General features: G+C 40.8%; 2 protein-coding genes across 3 annotated transcripts in view; one reads left to right on the plus strand and one right to left on the minus strand.

Moving 5' to 3' along the window:
- LOC143731047 (solute carrier family 25 member 47-B-like) overlaps window positions 1-22,776 on the plus strand; it is an 82,645-nt gene that overhangs the window by 6,340 nt on the left and 53,529 nt on the right. For both annotated transcript variants that reach the window (XM_077221687.1, XM_077221686.1), the window contains 4 exons: window positions 1,050-1,208; window positions 20,283-20,414; window positions 21,152-21,284; window positions 21,362-21,454. In XM_077221687.1, the coding sequence (XP_077077802.1) occupies window positions 1,050-1,208; window positions 20,283-20,414; window positions 21,152-21,284; window positions 21,362-21,454 (517 nt within the window). The remainder of the gene's footprint in view (window positions 1-1,049; window positions 1,209-20,282; window positions 20,415-21,151; window positions 21,285-21,361; window positions 21,455-22,776) is intronic.
- soul3 (heme-binding protein soul3) lies at window positions 6,098-18,959 on the minus strand. Its single transcript, XM_077221726.1, has 5 exons — window positions 18,565-18,959; window positions 11,035-11,129; window positions 8,893-9,034; window positions 8,645-8,828; window positions 6,098-6,991 (listed from the first exon to the last, which is right to left on the minus strand). The coding sequence occupies exons 1-5, from the start codon at window positions 18,755-18,757 to the stop codon at window positions 6,820-6,822; spliced, it is 786 nt and encodes a 261-aa protein (XP_077077841.1). The 5' UTR covers window positions 18,758-18,959; the 3' UTR covers window positions 6,098-6,819.

Genomic DNA, 22,776 nt, shown 5'->3' on the forward strand with positions numbered 1-22,776 from the left:
TTTTGAACGCATCCGGATGACCAACGGACACGGTTTTCTTCGCACCGCACTCGGTCGGACCCGTTTCGGACCCATTCGCATGCGGTCTGCGAATTTCCATATGAAATGAATGACTTCCGGTTGTTTCGGAGCCGTATCGGAGCTGATTTCAACTGCCAGTGTGAAGGCGGCGTAATATTAGCGTAGATGCCATTCTTCTTATGATGTAACGAGTACATCAGGATTTAAGGGAAGTGTTCCCAGTTCCGGCTGATCTAATCTAAGCAGCCTAATATTGAATTATAGAAGTCTATAGAGTGTTATGTGAATGCTAGGTCAAAGAGATGTGTTTTTAGTCTAGCTTTGAACTGACAGACTGTGTCTGCTTCCCGGACAATGTTAGGAAGATTGTTCCAAAGTTTTGGTGCTAAATAGGAAAAGGATCTACCGCCAGCAGTCGATTTAGATATTCTAGGTATTATCAACTGGCCGGAGTTTTGAGATCGCAATAGACGTGAAGGACTATAATGCGTTAAGAGCTCGCTCAAGTACTGGGGAGCGAAACCATTTAGTGCTTTGTAAGTAATCAGCAATATTTTTAAATGTATACGATGTTTAATAGGGAGCCAATGCAGTGTTGACAGAACCGGGCTAATATGGTCGTACTTCCTGGTTCTGGTAAGAACTCTAGCGGCTGCGTTTTGGACCAGCTGTAGTTTGTTTATTAAGCGTGCAGGGCAACCACCCTCTCCTATAGCAGTGAATGAATGTAATGTTTCGTCAGTGAGACTACACTGCACTGTCTGATGCGATACTGTAGTAGACGGTTGCATAGTTATAATTTTCACACAATGCATCATGGTGTGTGTGTGTGTGTGTGTGTGTGTGTGTGTGTGTGTGTGTGTGTGAGTGTGTGTGTGTGTGCAGCAGGTGCTCTCAGGTGACTTTTTTGAATAAAAGCATTGAATACAATCTGTTTTGACCGGTTCTGAAAGCTGCTGAAGTTCAGTAATACTGCCCACACACTCTCAGAAACAGGGTACTCAGTGATTCTGTGTGTGTGTGTGCAGGCGGTGCAGCAGGTGATCTCGAACCTCCTGATCTCTCACATCGAGCTGCGCTCTGAGGACAGTCCTGATGTCCAGACACACGTGCATCAGCGCAGCCTGGAGAAGATCATCGTCCCGCTGGGAGAGGCGCTCACGGGCCATCAGACCCGATACCTACAGGTGAGACATCAGACCACCCGATACCTACAGGTGAGAGAGATCAGACCCGATACCTACAGGTGAGACATCAGACCACCCGATACCTACAGGTGAGAGAGATCAGACCCGATACCTACAGGTGAGACATCAGACCCGATACCTACAGGTGAGAGAGACCGCTTTGTGTCCTGAGTGTGTTCTGGGTTCACTTCTCATCACGACTCGCTTGCTGTATTCCTCATCTGCAAGTCGCTGTGGATAAAGGCTGCTAAGTGTATGTAAATGTGAGACACTCGTGCTCCGGCTTGCAGGTGTTCAGATCATTAAAGTCCCCCTGTAGTCAATCATTTTATCCCTTAAAGGTGCACTGTGTAATATTTCTGAGGATCTATGGACAGAAATGCAATATGAGATCCATAACTATGTTCTCAGTGGTGTATATAGACCTTGCATAATGAACCGTTATATTTGATCGTTGACGATCACACGTTGATCTGATTGGTTACAAGGTAGTTTGTGACGTCACAGGCTACGTTGCGTCTCAAGCACAGATCCGATCTTTTGTCCTGTTTACATTCACTTTAGACAAGACTGGTGTCCGATATCTGTGTTTACGAATTACCGCCCAAAATTATTTTCGGTGATCGTTTTTACTAATGCACATGGTAGACGCTGGTTTTGAATGGCAGTGCCATTAAAATGATTTATATAATTAATGTCGGGTGGTCATGATTATTTGCCAGCAAGATTACAGCTGTCGTGACTCATGAATGTTTTACAGCACTAAATCTGATGGAATATTATTGTTCATCTACAGCTGATCTAGAATTCTGTAGTGAAATATAGTAGTGCTGTAATGTTTTTATTTTTATGAATTAACCCGAGCGAGCGTGTGAGTGAGTAAGCTAATAGTGAAGCTTGTTGGTTTAATTACAGTGAAGTCATTACCTCATTGCTGAGAAATATAATGTAGCTTTCAGTAGCAATGCTGTTTTATTTATAAAAGGCAGAGGTTAAAAACGCAATTTCTTTTCTTTACGAAGATAAATCTAAAGTTCCCTCAAGCTGAGCGAGCGTCTGCCTCATAACATTAAAAAGCTGTCTTTGTGTATAAACGTGTCGTCCTCATCTTGTGGTGGACTGAATTCAAAGAGGAATTTATTAGTCCAGATTTTGAATATGGATCTGATTTAAAACCACATTTGGAAGTGGCTCAGATCGGATGCTAAAAACTCGGATCTCGTGTGGATGTTTGTGTTTTCACGTGTGCAACAAATCCCCATCTGTGTCAGATGTGAGTAAAAGATCGGATTTTTTGTGCCGGTGTAAACGCAGTCAGAAACACCAGCGATTACAAAGCGTGTTTTAGAGACTGTCTTTGGTTCACTGCAGTTTTAAGGAGAAAATACTCAGCAATGCTGTCGACTTATGAATTTACACATGGTTTGTCTTAAAGCATATTAAAAACACCACATAGACACATAAACAACATTAAAGCTGGATTTTCACCACAGGGGACTTTAAAGAAAGAAGGCTGGTTTGATGAAGGGTTCATCACTGGAGCTGCAGTGACGGGCCTGTAACTGTAGATGGCGCTGTCGCTGTGTTTGATATATCCTGGAACCTAGACCTCAGTCAAGAGGATAGATATGGAAGTAAAATAATGACAAATGTTTTTGAAACAATAAAGCTTGTTGAATTGCACTACTTGAAAAGTTAAGAAAACTAAACAGCCGAGAGGAATATGTCAACTACCTCAGATTTAACGTTTGATCTGTACTTCAGCATCAGGGAATAATATTATCTCGTTCACGGTAGAGAACGCTGCACGTACAAAACTAACCGTGAAGACTTAAATGTAAAACAGCTTTTGTGTCTTTATCAGCTTTTCCATATCTATATACTGGCCCTGATAATCATCACATAATCATCCCCGCTTGCTCCATTTCTGTAAATCCATTTCTGTAAAGTGAGTCTCTCACCCGTTGCTCTATAGTTTTCTTCATCGACAGATTATCAATCGGCAATATTCTGATATTCCTGCCGTTCCCGAATGTCAAATGTTGAATTTTCTGTCGAATTTGATCCACTGAATTTGTAAAGCGAAATAAAATGGACCGAAAATTGCCTGTCGAATATTACAGGTTGTATTTTTATACAGAAATTGATATTTTGGAAGTGCAAATCTAAAAGGTAAATATGGATTATTGAATTTTTAGTAATGAAAACGTGTGTGAAATGTTTTGAATTTAAATATTCACAGCTTAAAGCTACAGTCCGCAACTTTTCCTTTTTCTGTCGCCATCTCTGTTTGAAATCTGTAACTGCAGTGATTCGCGGAATCATCATCTTTACGTGGGTTGTAAATCGGCATGAAACAGCGCGGATGAACACAGTGTTTTGAGGCGAGTGCTGCTGTCAATCACCGCGCTGTGTGGATACTGTCATTCAGAATCACAGATTCACTTTTTGAAAGTTTGACTAACATAAGAATTTTCACCGGAAAATGTCTTCTGAACAAGTAACATCCATTTTTGTTCTGATCAATAGAGGGGGAAAAAGCATTCGACGTCACGACAAGCAATCGTTAGTTTAATCAGCGCGATTTACAGCAACCGTGCAAATCATAGCCTACCTTGTTCTCAAATTGTTCATGTTAACAACATCAGCATCGCGTGACTAACGTTATTTAATGTGTTTTATGATTACCTGTGTAGTTCAGAATTCATATTCTCCATAATAGCTAAACGAGAAAGGCACAACAAAGGGAACTCCATAACTGTGTGAATTAAGAAAACGTACTGTTACACGATTGAACTATTGCCGTCTCTCTAAAAAGCCGTCTCTTCTAGGGCTGGGTTTCGATTCAAATTTCAAGAATCGATTCGATTCCGATTCTCAAGATCTTGAATCGATTATCATTATTCGATTCGATCTGATCTGATCCGATCTTCGAGATTTAGATAAGTGTTTTTGAAAAAAGCATTGACACAATGACATAATTTGGTTCCATTACCTTCATTAGCCGCCTGAATCCCACGTTCTCAACAACAGAATACGGGCGCATACCTTTGCAAATGAAGCCCGCAATCGCCTCAGTTATTTTGACAGAGCGTGCAGAATTAGTTGGCAGTTGTAGAGTTTGTTTCAGTGTCATCTGTTGCGGGCTTGAATATGATGTCTTGATGATGTCGCATCATGTGGTTCCTGAGATTAGTAGTATTTACACAATACTTCACCTCCATTTGGCAGGCTTTGCAAATTGCTTTGCTTTTGTCAGTTCGTTCTCTGCATTGCTTGTTCTAAACCCGAAATGGTGCCAGATCGCAGCTTTGAGCGTCTCTGGAGTTTTCAAAGCAACCGCTTGCTTAACGTTACTGACCGCCTTGTTCGTTGTTGTAATGTCCTTCCACCTCGCGCGTATGCGTGAATTCAATGACGCGGCAAGTTAAAGTTAACGGGGAAAATGTAGGCCTATTATTAAATCGATCCTCTGAGTTACGGATCGATCTTTAGAAATTAATATGAAAATCGATTCAGAATTGGTGAATCGATTTTTTCAACACAGCCCTAGTCTCTTCTTCCATTTTCGAACCCCTTCGAGAGTTCACGCACCTTTCAAAAGCCCCACCGATGTGTGTCCTTGTGTTCGCATGAGACGGTTTCTTTCTCTTTCCACCTTAAATCCGAAGTACGTAGTCTTTTGGGTTTTATAACTGGTTAATCTCCAGTTGACACTGATGATTTTGTTTGGATCTTTCTGGATCCGCCATAAGTTTAATCATGTAAAGTGCTGCGAGAAAAGCCTATCTCTACATCTCCTCACGCGCAGTATAGCCGGCTAGCCGAAACTCCTTCTTTATGTGTACGGATGTGACGTAATGACGCAACGACATGCTCGAATTTCCCGCGGAAACCCACCAGTACCACTGGAATTAAAATCATTTTTACAAGCTAACCGTTTTTAACCGTTTTAGCTAACCAAGCTAATCTAGCTATGGCAAGCAGATAGTTTTGAACACTGGCTGAAGATGTTTTTTTTAAAATAATTAACTTTAAAAAGTTACGGACAACAGCTTTAAATATACAAACCATGTTGAATTTCAGCCCATAAAAATGCATCCCTAAAAAAACGATGTATTAACTTGCAAGCAGGGTTAATGCAATGCATATTTTTCCAAGTAGTGCAATTCAACAAGCTTTTTTGTTTCAAAAACATTTGTCGTTATGTTACTTCCATAGACGCGTATTGAAATGTTATGCAGATGATTGGGAAAAGCTGAATGTTTGAGGGAAATGTGAATGTGTAATGGTAGAGTCGTGACGTTTGTGTTCAGCTCGTGCTCCCGCTGCTGGTGTCACATGACCAGTTTTCATTTTGTGAGCAGGACTCTACAGGAATATTTTCTGGGTTTATTCACATCTCACTGGAGTGTTGGAATGCTTCAGCTTCAGTTTGACCTCTGACCTCATTCCCACAGCAGCCGAACCCCTCTGAGCTCAGAGACTTTCAGTTAACGTCTCATCATGAAAGTGAAGTTGTGTCGTATATCCGAATCAAACGCTTCTGGAACAAGAACAAATGTGGGCGGGGCTTGATTTTGTCCGTGGGGATTTGATTTGATGATTAGATGGTTGTGGTTTGTTATTGGCTGAGCTCATGTGAGTGACAGGTGGCCCCGCCCCCATCATCAGAGAAGAGATGTTATTCTGATTTAACACACTAATGATGTGCATCCATAAATCATTTAGAATAAACACCGTAAGAACTGTCCATTTTGATTTCACGGTGACTTTAATCAGTCGGTTATTTGAGTCCAGAAATAACACGAGGTGTAAGTGCAGTGAGGTCAGTAATATTACTGAATATTTGTTCAGGGTTGTGTAAAGTGATGACGCTCGAGTCGTACTGTGATTCAATAATAGTTTATTGAGATCAGAACAGAAATATGAACAGAAGCATTCAGGAACTCACAGTGGCTGTAGTGTTTACACTGACGTGAACCTGATGAGTGTTCAGATTAACACAAAATACACACTGATCGCGAGAGGACGTGTCTTGCGCCTGTTAGCAAGTGCTTGTTGAGCTCATTAGCTTCGTTCAAAGACACGTGTGTGTTTCATTCTGAAAACTCGTTTATTTCCTTGTTTGATTGACATCTGCACTTAATGGAGGAATAACAGTGAAGGAAATATTTTAAAAAATACTTAAAATAGCACTATGACAATATATAATATATATACGTATGTGTGTCTATTATATTGGTTTCTTGACTACATGAGCATTGAGGAGAACAGAGAGCGAGAGACGTGTGTGTGTGTGTGTGTAAAAGTGAGTGAGTGTGTGTGTATGTACGCTTGAATGAGTATGTACGTTTGAGTGAGTATGTGTGTGTGATCATGGCATACACATGATTGTCTTACAGCAACAGCGTTCAGAGTGACTCACTTCCAGTTGTGGTGTTTGTATTGGTGTAGTAGCTTATAATCAGTGTTGTGCATTTAATGAGCTTCTGCTCGTGTTCATCAGACGACAGCGAGGAGCAGTGCTCATGGGTAATCAGGAACTAGGACGTTGAACCTGTTGAATGGTCTCTGAGAGGAGCAGAGGATTGTGGGTAAAGCGAGCAGCTCAAGGCCTCTCCAGGAACCAGATCTCGTTTTGTCGATTGGCTGCCGCTGGGTTGGTGTATCCGGCCACGATGAAGGAGTCGTTAACGCAGTCGCCCGGAGAGTCCAGAGCCTCGGCCAGACCGCTGATCTCATTAATGATGGACAGCTCGTTAGTGGCGCCCGCGAAGGCCCTGAAACACACACACGTGTTGAGTCACATGACTTGTTTGTAGGGGTGCAACGGATCGCAGTGGATCAGTACAGATCAGGCCACGGTTCGGCACGCACGTGATTCGTAGATCTACTGCTAAGTTTAATCTTGCCCCTGAACAGAGACACACACACACACACACACACACACAAAATTCTGTCAGTTAAAACCTGTCGCGGAGAACAGAAAGCATGCTAATCTCAGCTACGCTACTGTTTATGTGCTTCATTTAATGTTAAAAGCGTCTGTGTGAGATTGAACATCATTTTGTGTGTCTTTTATAGCCGTACTGAGAGCAACTATTCACCTCAGATCTTCTAAATAAATAAAAGTGTACAAGAACGTTCAAACGGTCAACTCATGGTTAACAGACAAGAGTATTCTATGACAACAACTGCTTGTTTCAGTAACTCAGTATGTATTTTAATATTTTTAAAATGGTGTAATATTCATGAATTTGATTATGTACTTGTGTACACAGAGTGCCGGGAGCTTGCCGAGACCCCGCCCACTCACACTCTCCTGATTGGCTGTGAGTTTTTGATTGACTACATCACGTCGCATAGTTGTATCGCGTCTGGTGTGGACAGTCGAATTATTTGTCGCTGGAATCTGATCGTCTGGTTAGGGGTGTAATGATACATGTATTCGCATTGAACCGTTCTGTACGAGGCTTTCGGTTCGGTAATCGGTACGCATTACAAACCGAACGATTCGTTGGACCATTTTTCCTGCCGAACCAAAATCCGCGCTGGCGCGACCATCACAACGCTGCGCAACATCCACTGGCAAACGCAATGAAAGCGGAACAAAACTGCGCTACTCATTATTTTGTGCTTCACGGACCGTTTATCAGTTTGGACCAATGATAGTGCAGCGCGAGCCGATCCGCTGTTACACAGCGCTGAGAGATCCACTGAAGTACTAACATCGCTGCGAGATCGAGTGAGAAGCATTAACATTATTCCATCAATGAACTAGTTATAGGCTTTAAGTCCACAGATCAGCAACATTCACCATGGGTTTACTGTATAACACTCACTGTAACCATGGAAGTTTGGCAGAAATAGTGAAATGCTTTCATCACACATCTTTTTCCAGCACTATAAAACTCAAATATTATCATATTTAAATTTTATTTTTAATGTGATGACCAAAACATTATTTGTTCAAAGATTCAAAGATTACCCCCATTTATAAAACTACAGTTTCAAGATGTAGGAAAATTCACACTTATTTAAAAATATTTTTTCTTTTAATAAATAGGAAATTTCTCTGGCATTTCTTTCTTTTTGCTGTATCGAAAACGTACCGAACCGTGAATTTTGTGAACCGTTACACTCCTACGTCTGGTTATGACACGGTGTAACATTCACCTAGAAATACAGCAACAAATGATGAAAAACACGTTACACTGCGCGTGGCCGGACCCGAACAATACACACGTGTCTCGAATCCTGACAAGTGAATTGAACGGTTCGGATTTTTTTGATGAACCGTTCCACCCCTAACATACACACACACACACATATATATATATATATCTCCCCGATCCCTGGCTCAAAACCGTAAATGACCCAAACCGTGAATCTTGAGATCCGTTGCACCACTACTTTCAGTGACGGTTTCCCACCTGCTGTAGACGACAGTGTCGGGCCACTGCTCAATGGAGATCTCGGGGTCGTGGGGTCGTGGCGGGTCGCCCTGGTGCACCATGGGAAGGTAATACGCCACAGTGACGGCCCGTGACAGAGTGGTGTGCCTCTCGTCGGTGCGGACCACCGTCACGATGGGTATGGTCATGCCCAGATAACTCCCTGTGGAGGGAGAGCGAGCGTTAGCTTGTGGAGAGAGGGTTAGCTAGCATCTGTGCTCACGGACCTGCTGTGTTCTGCTGACAGATGAACCTCATGATCTTCATGAAGCCATAGCAGATGCTCTGTTCATACGTGTCCTCGTGAACCGTGATGCAGGCCCAGTGCGCTTTCTCATAGCGCCGCTTCTCGTACACCACCTCCCCGCACTACAACACACACACACCAGCAGGACATCAGGGTCACGCCGGAGTCGTCACGCGTGGCAATATAGAAGCACATGCACTTAAAGGTGTTTCCCCTAGGATTTCTTTATGAAAACTAGTGTTGTGGAGCGGGCGTGTGCTGTAAAACTCATGTCTAATTAATTGAAATCATGAAACTTTTATTATAAACAATTATTAAACTTACACAAAATATATTTTTTTAATTCTATTAAATGTTTTTTTTAATACACAAATTCTGTGTTTTTCTGGTAATCAAATGAAACTATAAAACATCAATTAAATTTCTTTTAATCATGAAATGTTTGAAATTGTCTAAGAAAAATGTAAGAAAATTGCGATTATTCCTTAAAAAATAAAGTTTTGATCATCATTTATTTGTATTAGTATTAATACTAATACAGTAGAAAGTCTCAAGTTAAACTGAACTTTTATTTTGACGGGTTGCCTTAAAAAATTGAGTTTCTGTGTGTTTGACATGACGATAGTTTTTCTCTAATGAAGCGGGATCACGAGTCTGGAGCTGAAGTTCATGCACTCGTGTCCTCATATACAGGCAAAAACAGCTTGAGCGTCACACGTGCTTCAGCGTGTGTGTGTGTGTGTGAAAGTTACTACTGGAGCTTGCGTTTAATGGTAGGGGAAACACTGGGATAGTCCACCCTAAAATTACAATTCTCAAAATATCTTTTTCAAAATACATTTTTACAGGTTTGGAGTAAATAACGTGAGTGAGTAAATTACAGATTTTTCATTTTTAGGTGAATTATCCCTGTAATAGTCTATTTTGTAGATGCTTTTATGTTATGTAATAATTTGACATAAAATACTTCAATTTAATCAGTTTGAACCGTTCTCATACCTCATGTACAGACGCCTGTGTATTCCATGTTGATTTGACGTTTACATTTATGTATTTAACACACTGTTATCCACTGACTTGCACTGCATTCATGCATTTAAAGTAGTGTATATTTTTTCTAATTCATGCATTCCCTGGAAATCAAACCCATGAGCTGCTGTACATTTGAGTTACAGTAATGTATTTGATCATAAAGAGTCAATTCTCTTCCCGAACACATTTTAATAACTGAACCCATCCCTGTGTTAAATGATCCAGATGTGATTCATGTTTCACCTTTTGGAGTATTTTCTTACAGAGCTCATCAGTATCTGCAGAGGCAATAAACATGTTAAATAACAACACACTTCTTATCTGACATTTGATACATTAAATAATATTCACTTTCTCCACCCACATCTGTCAAATCTGGGGCGTTTTTCAGTGCATATTTGCCGTAAGCTTTCGTTAGTTTCTGACCTGGATGGAAAGTGTCAATCAATGAAAGTGGGTGGAGTTTAATGGTTTCAGCACCCAATCCATCGTCATCATCCTCATTCATGCAGGTGTGTTTGATCACATGTATTATTCATATTGGTTGTTTTCATCCACCTATTTTATGCATATTTATTGGATAACTGGAGTAACCAGCGGACCAATGGCGTCGCAGCGTCTCTAATGTTGGTTTGGTGTTTCTGAAAGTGGAAGTGTGTGATCAGAATGATTGTGTTTAATTCCCTCCAGAAGCGTCTCACACACACGAGTGTGTTCCCGAACACCAGCTAGAGAACACGACAGCGTTTATTGTGTTTCGTCTGACGCTCGACACACTCGTTTATGATGGAGGGAAAAGAGACGGATTGCAGAAACTTACACTTTTATTACTGATATTTGAGCCAATTTCACAGGAAGTGATATGTTGTTCACATTAAACACATGGGATGGAAACGCTGCTTTATTCGTAAATGTTTTATGCCATATTCCAGTTTTGGCATGAGTTAAATTCACAGCTTTGGACGGAAACAGCTCTCGATTCTGTGATCTCATCGCTGTTCCAGTGTCTTTGTATCACGTGACGTTACACATCTGCTGAAAGTCACCGATGTCACACTGTTTACAGTTGTTTCTCTGTTCTCTTACGTACCTTCTCCTTGCGTGTGAGGAGTGTGTAAGGAACCTGCTCCCGTGTGTGTGTGCCGTCGTTATTGCTGGTGATCTGCTGGATGGGTTCGGCCATGTCTGTGAATCGAGGAGCAGATATAGACACATTATGTTTGTGTACTCAAGCTACAGTTTGATAAGCAAGTAAATCTAGTTTCTAAATGTTTCTTGAGCATCAAATCATCATATTATAGTGATTTCTGAAGGATCATGTGACACTGAAGACTGGAGTAATGATGCTGAAAATTCAGCTTTGATCACAGGAATAAATTACACTTTACTATATATTCACATAGAAAACAGCAGATTTACACTGCAGTAATATTTACTGTATTTCTCTTCTAGTATTGCTGAAACGGCACAGTGTGTATCCGGCATTAGTTGTCCTGTGTTTGCAGCTCGTCAGCACAGCGAGACACTAATGAGCAGCGACAGCAAACACTTCAGTGCACTTCACTAACCCCACTCGATTTATTTATCATGATGTGAACAGATGAGGTGTGTGTGTGTGTGTGTGTGTGTGTGTGTGTGTGTGTGTGTGTGTGTGTGTGTGTGTGTGTGTGTGTGTGTGTGTGTGTGTGTAAAACAGTGTCAATCCCTCCACTATAAAGCTTGACTTTAGGCTGGGCAAGACACTTTCATTTCTAGAGCACATTTAAACCAGCCACTGCTGACCGAAGTGGTGTACAATCACTTAGACAATTAAATACATAAACACACAAGAACACACACAAATTCATAAAATTACATTGAACAAAAAGCCAGAGAGAAAAAAAAGTCTTTAGTGAGAATTTAAAGCTATCAACATTGGAAGACAGCGTTAAGTGTTTCGGCAAATCACATATAAATATTGATTTTCCTATGGGCCCATTTTATTATAATATTTTAATATTATACATGATTCCTGGAAAAAATAACTTATTAGGTTTACACTGTAAGTGACATAAAATCAAAGTAAATCGTCAATCTCAATTATTTGTATTATGATTAATCATGACTAATTCATCTCTAGGTCAGTGCTAATTTATAAACATAATATTGTTCATTCCTGTTGCTTCATAATGAATTAGTACGTGTAGAAATGAACATTAACCTAGATTAATAAATGTTTATTAATTTTAGTGTTTTATTGTGCTGTTACTGTGTTATTACGGAGTTCGTATCTTCTGTAATTTCCCATCATTAGGTCAGAGCTGTTGAAACTGCAGGATCACATGATGGAGCGATCGATGCTGTCTCTGTTTGATCTGGATCAGTGAGTCTCTTACTGTAACATCATGTTTGCTCTTCACGTGAACCGCGGTGTAAAGCGCTTCACTGGACTGGATTTAGAAAGGCCTGGTCTGGATAATCTCCGCGATCTCGGCACACAAACACACATCACCTGATTACACGTCAAACACAAAGCCCTGAGTGTTCAGCAGGACGCTCACGATTGACTGTGCTTTACAAACTCTCTGTGTCTGATATGGAGAACAGAGTCCTGTGATAATCTGCTGAACTGGGTCAGGACGGCCCGCCTGCAGCCCCAGTGCATCATGGGAAATCCTCCCTGCCTCAGTGACAGTCACGCAAATCTGCTGGATTCATAGAGGAAGAGCTCAGATCATGTGTTCACTGCATGACACAATAGTGTTTTCTAGGGCTGGGAGAAAAAATCAATTCACACAGCTATCACGATTCTAAAATGGTTTTTTTTAATTCCAGAATCCATACTGATTCAAATTCAATTGCTTTATTTTTGTCCTTGCTTATAGACGAGGTTGACAGAAGTCATAGATATAAACACTAGATGTCGCCTTGGGGTTCTAAACATGCGTCAAAACCGCCGCCATCTTGGAACAGGGGTCTTGTCATAGGAAGTAGCTGGGTAACGCTGAATTCATGGATGATGCCGGACTTTTGTGCTGCGTATGGATGTTCACACGAACGAAATCTAAAAACCAGACAGCAAGGGATTACATTTCACAAGATTGTGAAATTTAAAGAAAAAAATTTAATTTCTCTGGACTCTATAATAAATACATGTCTGACCGTTGGAACGAACCAAAACAACTAGAAAATTGCATTCATGATGATTTATGGTGATTTTATTTCCGTTAGACCTTTTCTACATTGACGCTGATGAGGGGCTCCCCTGTTTCAAGATGGCGGCTCTATTGACGCATTCGTTCCAATGAACTGCCGTAGCCAAGGCGACATCTAGGGCCCTATTTTAACGATCTGAAACGCAAGTGTCAAAGCGCAGGGATAAATGCCTCTTGCGCCTGGCGCAAATCTAAAAGGGGTTGGTCTGAAGTAGCTTCATTATTCATAGGTGTGGTTTGGGCGTAACGGGAAACAAACCAATAAGAGCTTTATATCACATTCCCTTTAAGAGCATGATGAACGAGGTGCGCTTGTTCCATGGCGTAATACTATTATAACGGCGCATTTACCAGGGGCGCTTCAGAATCGGTTCTCAGCCGAGGAGATCGATGTTCTCGTCAGGGCCGTAAAAGAAAGAGAAGTGACATTGGGGAATGGACAAACCCACACAAATTAGCTTCTGTTAAACATGCATATAATAATTTGGGTAAATGTGTAAGCTTTATGCCTATTTTCCCCATCGTCATGGACACAACAATGATTTCCCTCGTGTTTTAATTTTTTTCCTTATAATAATGTATCATTTGCAAAAAGTTAAATGCATCTGTGTAGATGAGAGAATCATCTCCAGTGTATGCGGGTTGTTCACACTCTGTATTATGGCCAAGCATGCGTGCTTAAAATAGCATCTGAATGTACGCGCAACGCGCCACTGACTTTAGACTAGTTTTTTTCTGGTCAGTGGCGCAATTGTTTTATAGAACAGCAGAATAGCATGAGGGAAAGTTTGCGCCGGAACACGCCTCCTCTTTGTGCTGAACCGCCCCGGGGAGCGCAAGTGTATTTCTTAGTTAACCGACGTGTGTCTGTGGAGGGAAAAGTAAGTCCGCTTTGTGCGGTTGCAAAATAGGAATGATACATGCGTCAGTGTACAAAGTCATTTGCGCCGGGTGCAAGATAGGGCCCACAGTGTTTATATCTATGGACAGAAGTTAGCCACTTTCGTTCCAACAGAGGATGAACTGTGTCAGTAAAAGTGCCAAACCTGATGTCTACGATAGAGATCAAAATCAGCTTCTGATAGAAACTTGGTGCTTAAAATGACGCATTTATCGATTACAGTGTTTCTCCAATAAGTGACGACAAGAGACTTAAAAAATGTATTTGGTATCGAATCATTTATTCAAGAGAATGTAGTATTGTATGACTCATCTTATACATCATGTACAGTCTGTATAAGTGCATGATTTCACTTTTCCCGATGGTCTAGTGCTAAAAAAAATTGCAATATCAAATCGCAATACTTGTAGAATCACAATTCTTAAAAAAAAAATCGCAATACATACCGTATCGGCACCCGAGTATCGTGACAGTATCGAATTGAGATATAGTGTATCGGCCCAGCCCTAGTGTTTTCATGCCCTGGAGCGATTCGTCTTCTCATAACTAGGGCTGGGGCGGTATGGATTTTTTCGAACCGCGGTTGAAAAGCAAGATTTTCCCGCGGTATGGCGGTAAACCGCTTTAAATAGCCAGCCCCCCCAAACCCCATGTCATAATTTTATAGTAGACTATATATAATAATTGATCTTTCTGATTTTTATCTTGTTTTTCATGAATATATTCTACAACAATACAAAGAGCAATGTGTAACGTTTTACCAGATTTAGTGCTACACTTATTGTCTCTTTGTTCCCCACTAAATGTTTTTTTTTTCGCTAAATGTTCAGATTTTATACAATTATTGTTTTTCTACACTAAATTTTACTGAGTTATCCACTAATCTAGTTTATTATATAATTTTGGTCATAGGTTATGATCATATATTTTTTTTGTTGTTGTTTTTCTTTATAATGAAGTTGTCTGTATTAAGTAGATTGTTTTTAACACACAAAAGAGTGATTATCAGTTCAACACAGAGTTATAGAAATTCTACTTGATTTAAAAAAAACTGCGCTGGTATCGGATCGGTATTGGTCGATACTCCGAATTTTTGGTATCGGATTGGATCGGTTCAGAAAAAATGCTATCGGGACATCCTTAATATTTTCTGGTAGGCTATATAAGTTACCCAGGAGCTCTGTTGACATAGGCTTAGCTTGATGAATTGAGTCGTTGAACACAGTTGAAGAGAACGCAACGTTAGCCAGCTAGCTAAAGCTCCGGTGGAAAATTATTAGCTAACGCTATGGAGGCCAAAATATTTTTGACTCATGGCTGAAGTTAATTTTCTACAGCTTTCCCCAGGTTGGCAAAAAATGCATCTCAAAATGCATCAGATTGATACTTTAAAATATGTAATATTTAAAATTTTCTTCCGGGGGAGCATGCCCCCGACCCCCCTGGAGGGGTGATATCCTTCTCACCTTTTTCAACCCTGACCCGTTTTCATGCCTGCTATTTACTTATTCATATTTATCCCTGGGCGCCGATCGGAGACAGAGTTCACTGCTGATATTCTGGGGATACAACATAGCCAATATACTAGGGACTTTAGCCTTTAAATATCTTTGCTGCATTGGATCTTTCTAGAACAGCCAAGAGCTTTCTATCCTCGCGACAGCAGCGCCTCGCATCGCTCATAGACCTTAAAACAGTAAGCGCCGCGGATGCGGTTTCGAAAATTGATCAAAAAACGTTGGTGCGGGTGGATGGCGGACAGATGATGAGTTTTGTGATGCGGTTGCGGATGAAAATAATAATAGCCCATCCGCGCATCTCTAATACGAATGTAATGTTATTATGCGTCATGGAACATCGCGCTCCTCAACTCGCGAAAGGTCGGATTTGCTCCATCTTTTGATGATGAGTTTTGTTTAGAAAACCTTGAATCCATGTAAGTCACAATATCATTAGACATAATCCATGTCATTAGAATTAATGAATCCATGTCATTAGACACAACGTGCACACATGTGCAGGCCAAGGTTTTTTTTGTTTTGTTTTTTTTTCGCGGTGATGACGGTGACGAGCTCAGACCCGCGGTTGGAGTCACGTGACCGCGGCATTGCGGTAATGCGGTAACCGTCCCAGCCCTACTCATAACTAGACTAGTGTTTATTTGATCCATTAGCGTCTGTAGATTTCAATCTTTAAAGGCAGTGAGTTTGAGTCATAAATCTCCACTTCAACCGCTTCACACACACCAGACTTTTATTCATATCTATATTCTGAAGGTTTGGTCATGTATCACTCCCCTGATTTACACATTTAACTTCTAAAACATGGTGAAAATGTGTGTGTTTTCTATCTGTAGACAGTATTTTCTGATTTATGGAGTGATAAAAAGGGAAAACTCTGTAAAAACCTTTAATATGTCAACAAAATCAAACAAGAATTATGAACCAGACTTTATCCAATGTTCACAGTTCTGTTCTGGAAATTAGAGCTAATAGTCGTCGAGAAGAGGCTTAGTTGACCTAGATTTTATTAGTCGGTTATGCCAACTTCACACTGCACGATTTTAGCCCAGAATTTGAGAGAAATCGCTGTAAAATGCCCGAAATCTGAGACAAATCTGGACCTAAATATCTGGACCAGTCTGAGATTCAAAATCCTGCAGTGTGAAATGTGTTCTGACTGACACTTATATCGGCGACGACCTACAACCGATGAGAGAGCAAGATACAGGGCAGTGGGACGTTATTAGTTATAGACCAGAATATCACTATTTTAATAGGTATATTTACAATTATATCAAACAGAAACATTTGCTTGACCAGCAGCACATTGGAAAACTCTCTCCCTGCGTCTCCCGACCATTTCCTGCATCTTTTTTCCTTTTCGCTGCAAATCAGTACACAGACCATTTGGATCGCAAGCTTCTTGCTGGCTATCATTTTTTATAACAATTCGGGTCTCACGCATGCGTTTCAGATGAGCAAAATCTGAACCGACCAGCGGTGATCAACGCAAGATCATTCGTCGACCTCAAATATGACTTATCATTTGAAACTAGTAGTAGCAACTTTACATAGCCACTCGCTCTAGATAAATGTGCGCTATTGTTTTACGCGTGTCCAAGTGTAAACTCACAGCAAACACACGCTTCTGCCGCCTAGGTGTCAGAGAACTGTAGAAATCAAATCCGAAACAAATACTCTGATTATGTAATCTGTATGAAAGGACTTCATCTTTGCAGCCGACACACGGACTCAGAAAATACTAATTTATTAACAAACCATTAAAACGTCTCCTTGATATTTTTTCCAACACATTCATAATCATTACTTTTACCCGTGCTTCACGGCAAGCTTTATGTGTGCGTTTGAGCGCGGAACGGGCTATTCCATCCCTAGTATATATTCAAGTAATTAAATTAATATAAATGTGATTAGTCGACTAATGGCTTACATGAACGACTATCTGACTACTAGTCGACTAGAAACATTTTTAGTCAGGGCAGCCCTATTGGAAATGTATGCAAAATTAGTATTTAATTAGATAATTTGCTTATTTAAACAGCATTTTCAGGGTAAACTTGTAACACACAATAATTGTCTTAATGTACTGTGGTTAATCAACTAGGGAAGAATGGGGATGTTGATGAATAGTTGTCTATCTCTTTAAATGCTCAGGATTGATCCTGATTGGCTGTCGATGTTTTGATCGTTCATCAACTGAAAGTGGTTGTAACCTTATCGTTATAGTCGTGGTGTGAACTCTGCTATTCTCATATAATTATTACAACTTTATAGCTATAGTCATCGTCCTTGGTGTGAACATTTTTCCTCAGAATTGTAAGATATAAATTGATAATTGCCTTTGTTATTATTTTTATTATTCCTTGGCGGAAACAATCTTCCATACAAGTTTCAAGTTTGGTTTATTTATATAGCAGCAGTAAAACAGCAGCAGCTGACCAGTGTGCTTTACAACATCTGATACAATAAATACAAGCTAAAGCAGTAGAAACCCTTTATTTCACAAATAAAATCAGACACAATTTTCAAACTAAATGGCAAAAGAAAAACAAAATACTAACAGAAGTCAAATACAAAAATAATCAAGGAACTTTAAAAGCAATGGGAAAAAATGAGTTTTAAGCAAAGATTTAAAAATCTGTAATGTAGGAGCAAATATAACGTTAATGTAAATGGTAACGTTAACCTGTTCGAGAGTTTTTGAGAGCGAGTGTTTTTGATACAACAGCTGTGGATCGCAGTTCTGCTCTGATAAAAGAGTCGAGGAGTGTTTTATCAGTTTTGTTTACACTTTACAGCCTGTGTGTGTGTGTGTGTGTGTGTGTGTGTGTGTGTGTGTGTGTGTGTGTCTGAGCCGCCTAGTGAGCTTCCTATCTAGGCTAGAGCGAATATGTGCGCTTCAGTCGCGCTGCTGAGGGGAATGACCGTTAAACTGCCGCGAAACTCTCCTCAGTAGTTCGTTCACTCGCTGTGTGTGTGTGTGTGTGTGTGTGTGTGTTTACCTGTGGGCACCTCCACCTGGTGTCCTCGCGCCACATCTCTCCAGTAGCGCAGAAGTCTCCCCGGCTCTTCCTGGTCCTCCTGCTCCTCCTCGGGACTGTCTGACAGCTGGTCCTCCGACATGGACTCCAGGTCCTCCAGTGTGATCATTTCCCCACCGCCGCCTCCGTTCAACCGACACCCGCCGCGATCCATCGCTCGATCAGTCGATGACGAGCCCGCGCGATCGTGTTCAGAAGCGCCCTCACTCTTCGGTCACCCGGATTTCACCGTCATGTTCGTGTACCGGAGGATATTTAACGTCAGTCGCTAATCTCGCCTTATTAACGGCGCTCAGTTCGTACGTGTTGTTTTGCAGGCGCGAGAGTCGTGACGGTTTTAAGGGTGGGCAGAGTCCTGGTCACGTGGCCGCAGAAGCCCCTCCCCCTCGCGCAGGATCACTCACAGCGCTCATATCTAAACATCTAACTCATAACGACCGATTATATGCATCCAAAATAAGGATCTAAAAATCATCTTAATGTGTGTGGTAGTGTGGCACAGCAACAGTCACTGATGGGTAGATTCTGTAATGCCTACAAATGCTTTAATGCGCCTTGATTTGAATGTACTTTACTTTATGGAAGCCAACATTCTGCTCTGGTTAGTCTTATTTGTGATATTAAAAGTCTTATTATGCCAAAAATAAAAATTTTTAACATACTAAGTTGATAATGAGATTAAACAGTCGAAATTGAAGTAGTAATAACTGTCATAATTTCGACCTCTGTGATAATTATGATTCACAAGAGCAAGATTTTTTTCCCTGTGTGTGTGTGTGTGTGTGTTTTATATAGGCTTCATTCACTATTTAATGTAATTTATTAGGCCTTGAACTGCTGCTTGAGTTTGTCTGGTTTGAATAGAGATTTTCAACTGAAAGTTCAGGATTATTCCAAAATCTGGATCACTGTATTTGCCCGGAATGAGACATGAAAACACTTTATACTGCAACAACATATGAGCAGTTACAGTTGAAATGAGCAGAAATATGATCAGACTGAGTCTCGACAGCATCAGTGTGGACGTCACACACTCAATCAGTTTAACAGCGTAAGTCTCTCAGTCTTTATCTGATCGTGTTCACCGGCTGGGATTTATTACGAGCTCAGTTTGGCTCTCAGGTGTCCTGTTATACATCCGTCTTTATTCCTCAGTGTTCCTGGATATTAAAGTGCAGTTCAATTTTCACATTATGTATATTTAAATCACATTTACTGTCGTGTTCTGAACGCTGTACAGCAAGCCAGATATTTTAATTTTGCTTCATTTATAGTGAAAAAAATGAATATGGTCGTGGTGAAGCTCTAGTAAATGAGTGAATCAGGTGCTCTGAGAGATGAAGGCTGATTTATGTTTTGGTTGTATGAGCTGAGTGTAATGAGTAAATCATATTTCTACGACATTTTATCAATTAAAGCATCTTGATCTCTTGATTGTGTTTGTTCTGTATTGATGATCGGGGAGGTTTGGGTTTGTAGAGGTGATCAGACAAATATCCTGAAAGATTGAATGTACATTTTCACAGCAGGGCAGCGAACACTATTACAGTGAGGATGAACAATAAAGGTGTACATGGAAAAAGTGGCGTGATTATGGGTTGAAAAGAGTCTGTGGGCTCCATTGTGCTGCTGAAATGATTTTCACATGTTTTGCTCGCTCTGGCCTGTTTTGCTTGCAGGTTTTAGAGAAGTTTACGTCCCGTCTGACCCAGATGAGGCTGTTGAGTCACCGCGACCTCCATTCCCTCACAAAGTACCAGATCATTCTGGCCCGAGAACAGTTCAGACGCAACCCACCACCACACGTCCAGGTACAGCAGACACCGACTCACTGTACTGAACCGACTCACTGCACCGACTCAATGAACCGACTCACTGCCCTGAACCGACTCGCTGATCCAACTCACTGCACTGAACCGACTAAATGAACCAACTCACTGATCCAACTCACTGTACTGAACCGACTCACTGCCCTGAACCGACTCGCTGATCCAACTCACTGCACTGAACCGTCTCACTGATCCAACTCACTGCACTGAAACGACTCAATGAACCGACTCACTGATCCAACTCACTGCACTGAACCGACTCACTGATCCAACTCACTGCACTGACCGACTCACTGATCCAACTTACTGCACTGAACCGACTCACTGATCCAACTCACTGCACTGAACCAACTCAATGAACCTGACTCACTGAACTGCACCGACTCACTGCACTGAATCGACTCACTGCACTGAATCGACTCGCTGCATTGAACCGACTCGCTGCATTGAACCGACTCGCTGCTCTGAACCGACTCGCTGCTCTGAACCGATTCGCTGCACTGAACCGACGCGCTGCACTGAACCGACGCGCTGCACTGAACCAACTCGCTGCACTGAACCAACTCACTGATCCAACTCAATGCACTGAACCGACTCGCTGCACTGAACTGACTCACTGAACCGACTCGCTGCACTGAACCGACTCGCTGCACTGAACCTCACTGCTTTAAGCCGTCACACTGCAGTGGTCTGTAGATGAGTGTGTGTTCTGTCTTCAGGGGCCGCAGCAGGGGCCGATCGAGGGAGACTTCGCTCTCTGCATCAGCCTATATCATGGCTATGAGTTACTGCAGCAGATGGGCATCAGATCGCTCTTCCTCTTCATTCAGAACATCTTCTCTGGACCCAAAGGTGCTGAGATACTCCTACACTTGTGCTGGTTTGCTGCTGATGCTCCTCACATCATGAGGGTTTTTCTGTTTTCTCAGAGTCGTCTCGAGCGAGGAACGAGCTTCAAAGGAGCCCAGTCTTCATGGATCTCTACAGGGAAATGGAGACCATGTTTGCCACATCTAGACAAGGTGATTAATACTCTGTTCACACAGTTGATTAATACTCTGTTCACACAGTTGATTCATACTCTGTTCACTCAGTTGATTAATACTCTGTTCACACAGTTGATTAATACTCTGTTCACACAGTTGATTCATACTCTGTTCACTCAGTTGATTCATACTCTGTTCACTCAGTTGACTAATACTCTGTTCACTCAGGTCATTAATACTATGTTCACTCAGATGATTAATACTATGTTCACTCAGATGATTAATACTCTGTTCACTAGGATGATTAATACTCTGTTCACTCAGATGATTAATACTCTGTTCGCACAGTTGATTAATACTCTGTTCACTCAGATGATTAATACTCTGTTCACTCAGATGATGAATACTCTGTTCACTCAGATGATTAATACTCTGTTCACTCAGATGATTAATACTCTGTTCACTCAGATGATTAATACTATGTTCACTCAGATGATTAATACTCTGTTCACTCAGATGATTAATACTATGTTCACTCAGATGATTAATACTCTTTTCACACAGTTGATTCATACTCTATTCACACAGTGGATTAATACTTTTCACACCGTTGATTCATACTCTGTTCACACATTTGAATAATACTCTGTTCACTCAGTTGATTAATACTCTTTTCACACCGTTGATTTATACTCTTTTCACTCAGTTGATTAATACTCTTTTCACACAGTTGATTCATACTCTGTTCACACAGTTGATTAATACTCTTTTCACACCGTTGATTTATAATCTTTTCAAACAGTTGATTCATACTCTGTTCACACAGTTGATTAATACTCTTTTCACACCGTTGATTTATAATCTTTTCAAACAGTTGATTCATACTCTGTTCACACAGTTGATTCATACTCTATTCACACAGTGGATTAATACTTTTCACACCGTTGATTTATACTCTTTTCACTCAGTTGATTAATACTCTTTTCACACAGTTGATTCATACTCTGTTCACTCAGTTGATTAATACTCTGTTCTCAAAGTTGATTAATACTCTGTTCACACAGTTGATTAATACTCTGTTCACACAGTTGATTCATACTCTATTCACACAGTGGATTAATACTTTTCACACCGTTGATTAATACTCTTTTCACACAGTTGATTAATACTCTTTTCACACAGTTGATTGATACTCTTTTCACTCAGTTGATTGATACTCTGTTCACACATTTGAATAATACTCTGTTCACTCAGTTGATTGATACTCTTTTCACTCAGTTGATTGATACTCTGTTCACACATTTGAATAATACTCTGTTCACTCAGTTGATTAATACTCCGTTCTCAAATTTGATTAA

The sequence above is a fragment of the Siphateles boraxobius genome, unplaced genomic scaffold (genome assembly GCF_051911475.1).
Source record: "Siphateles boraxobius isolate OS27281-9 unplaced genomic scaffold, OSU_SipBor_1 85, whole genome shotgun sequence".
Classification (NCBI taxonomy): domain Eukaryota; kingdom Metazoa; phylum Chordata; class Actinopteri; order Cypriniformes; family Leuciscidae; genus Siphateles; species Siphateles boraxobius.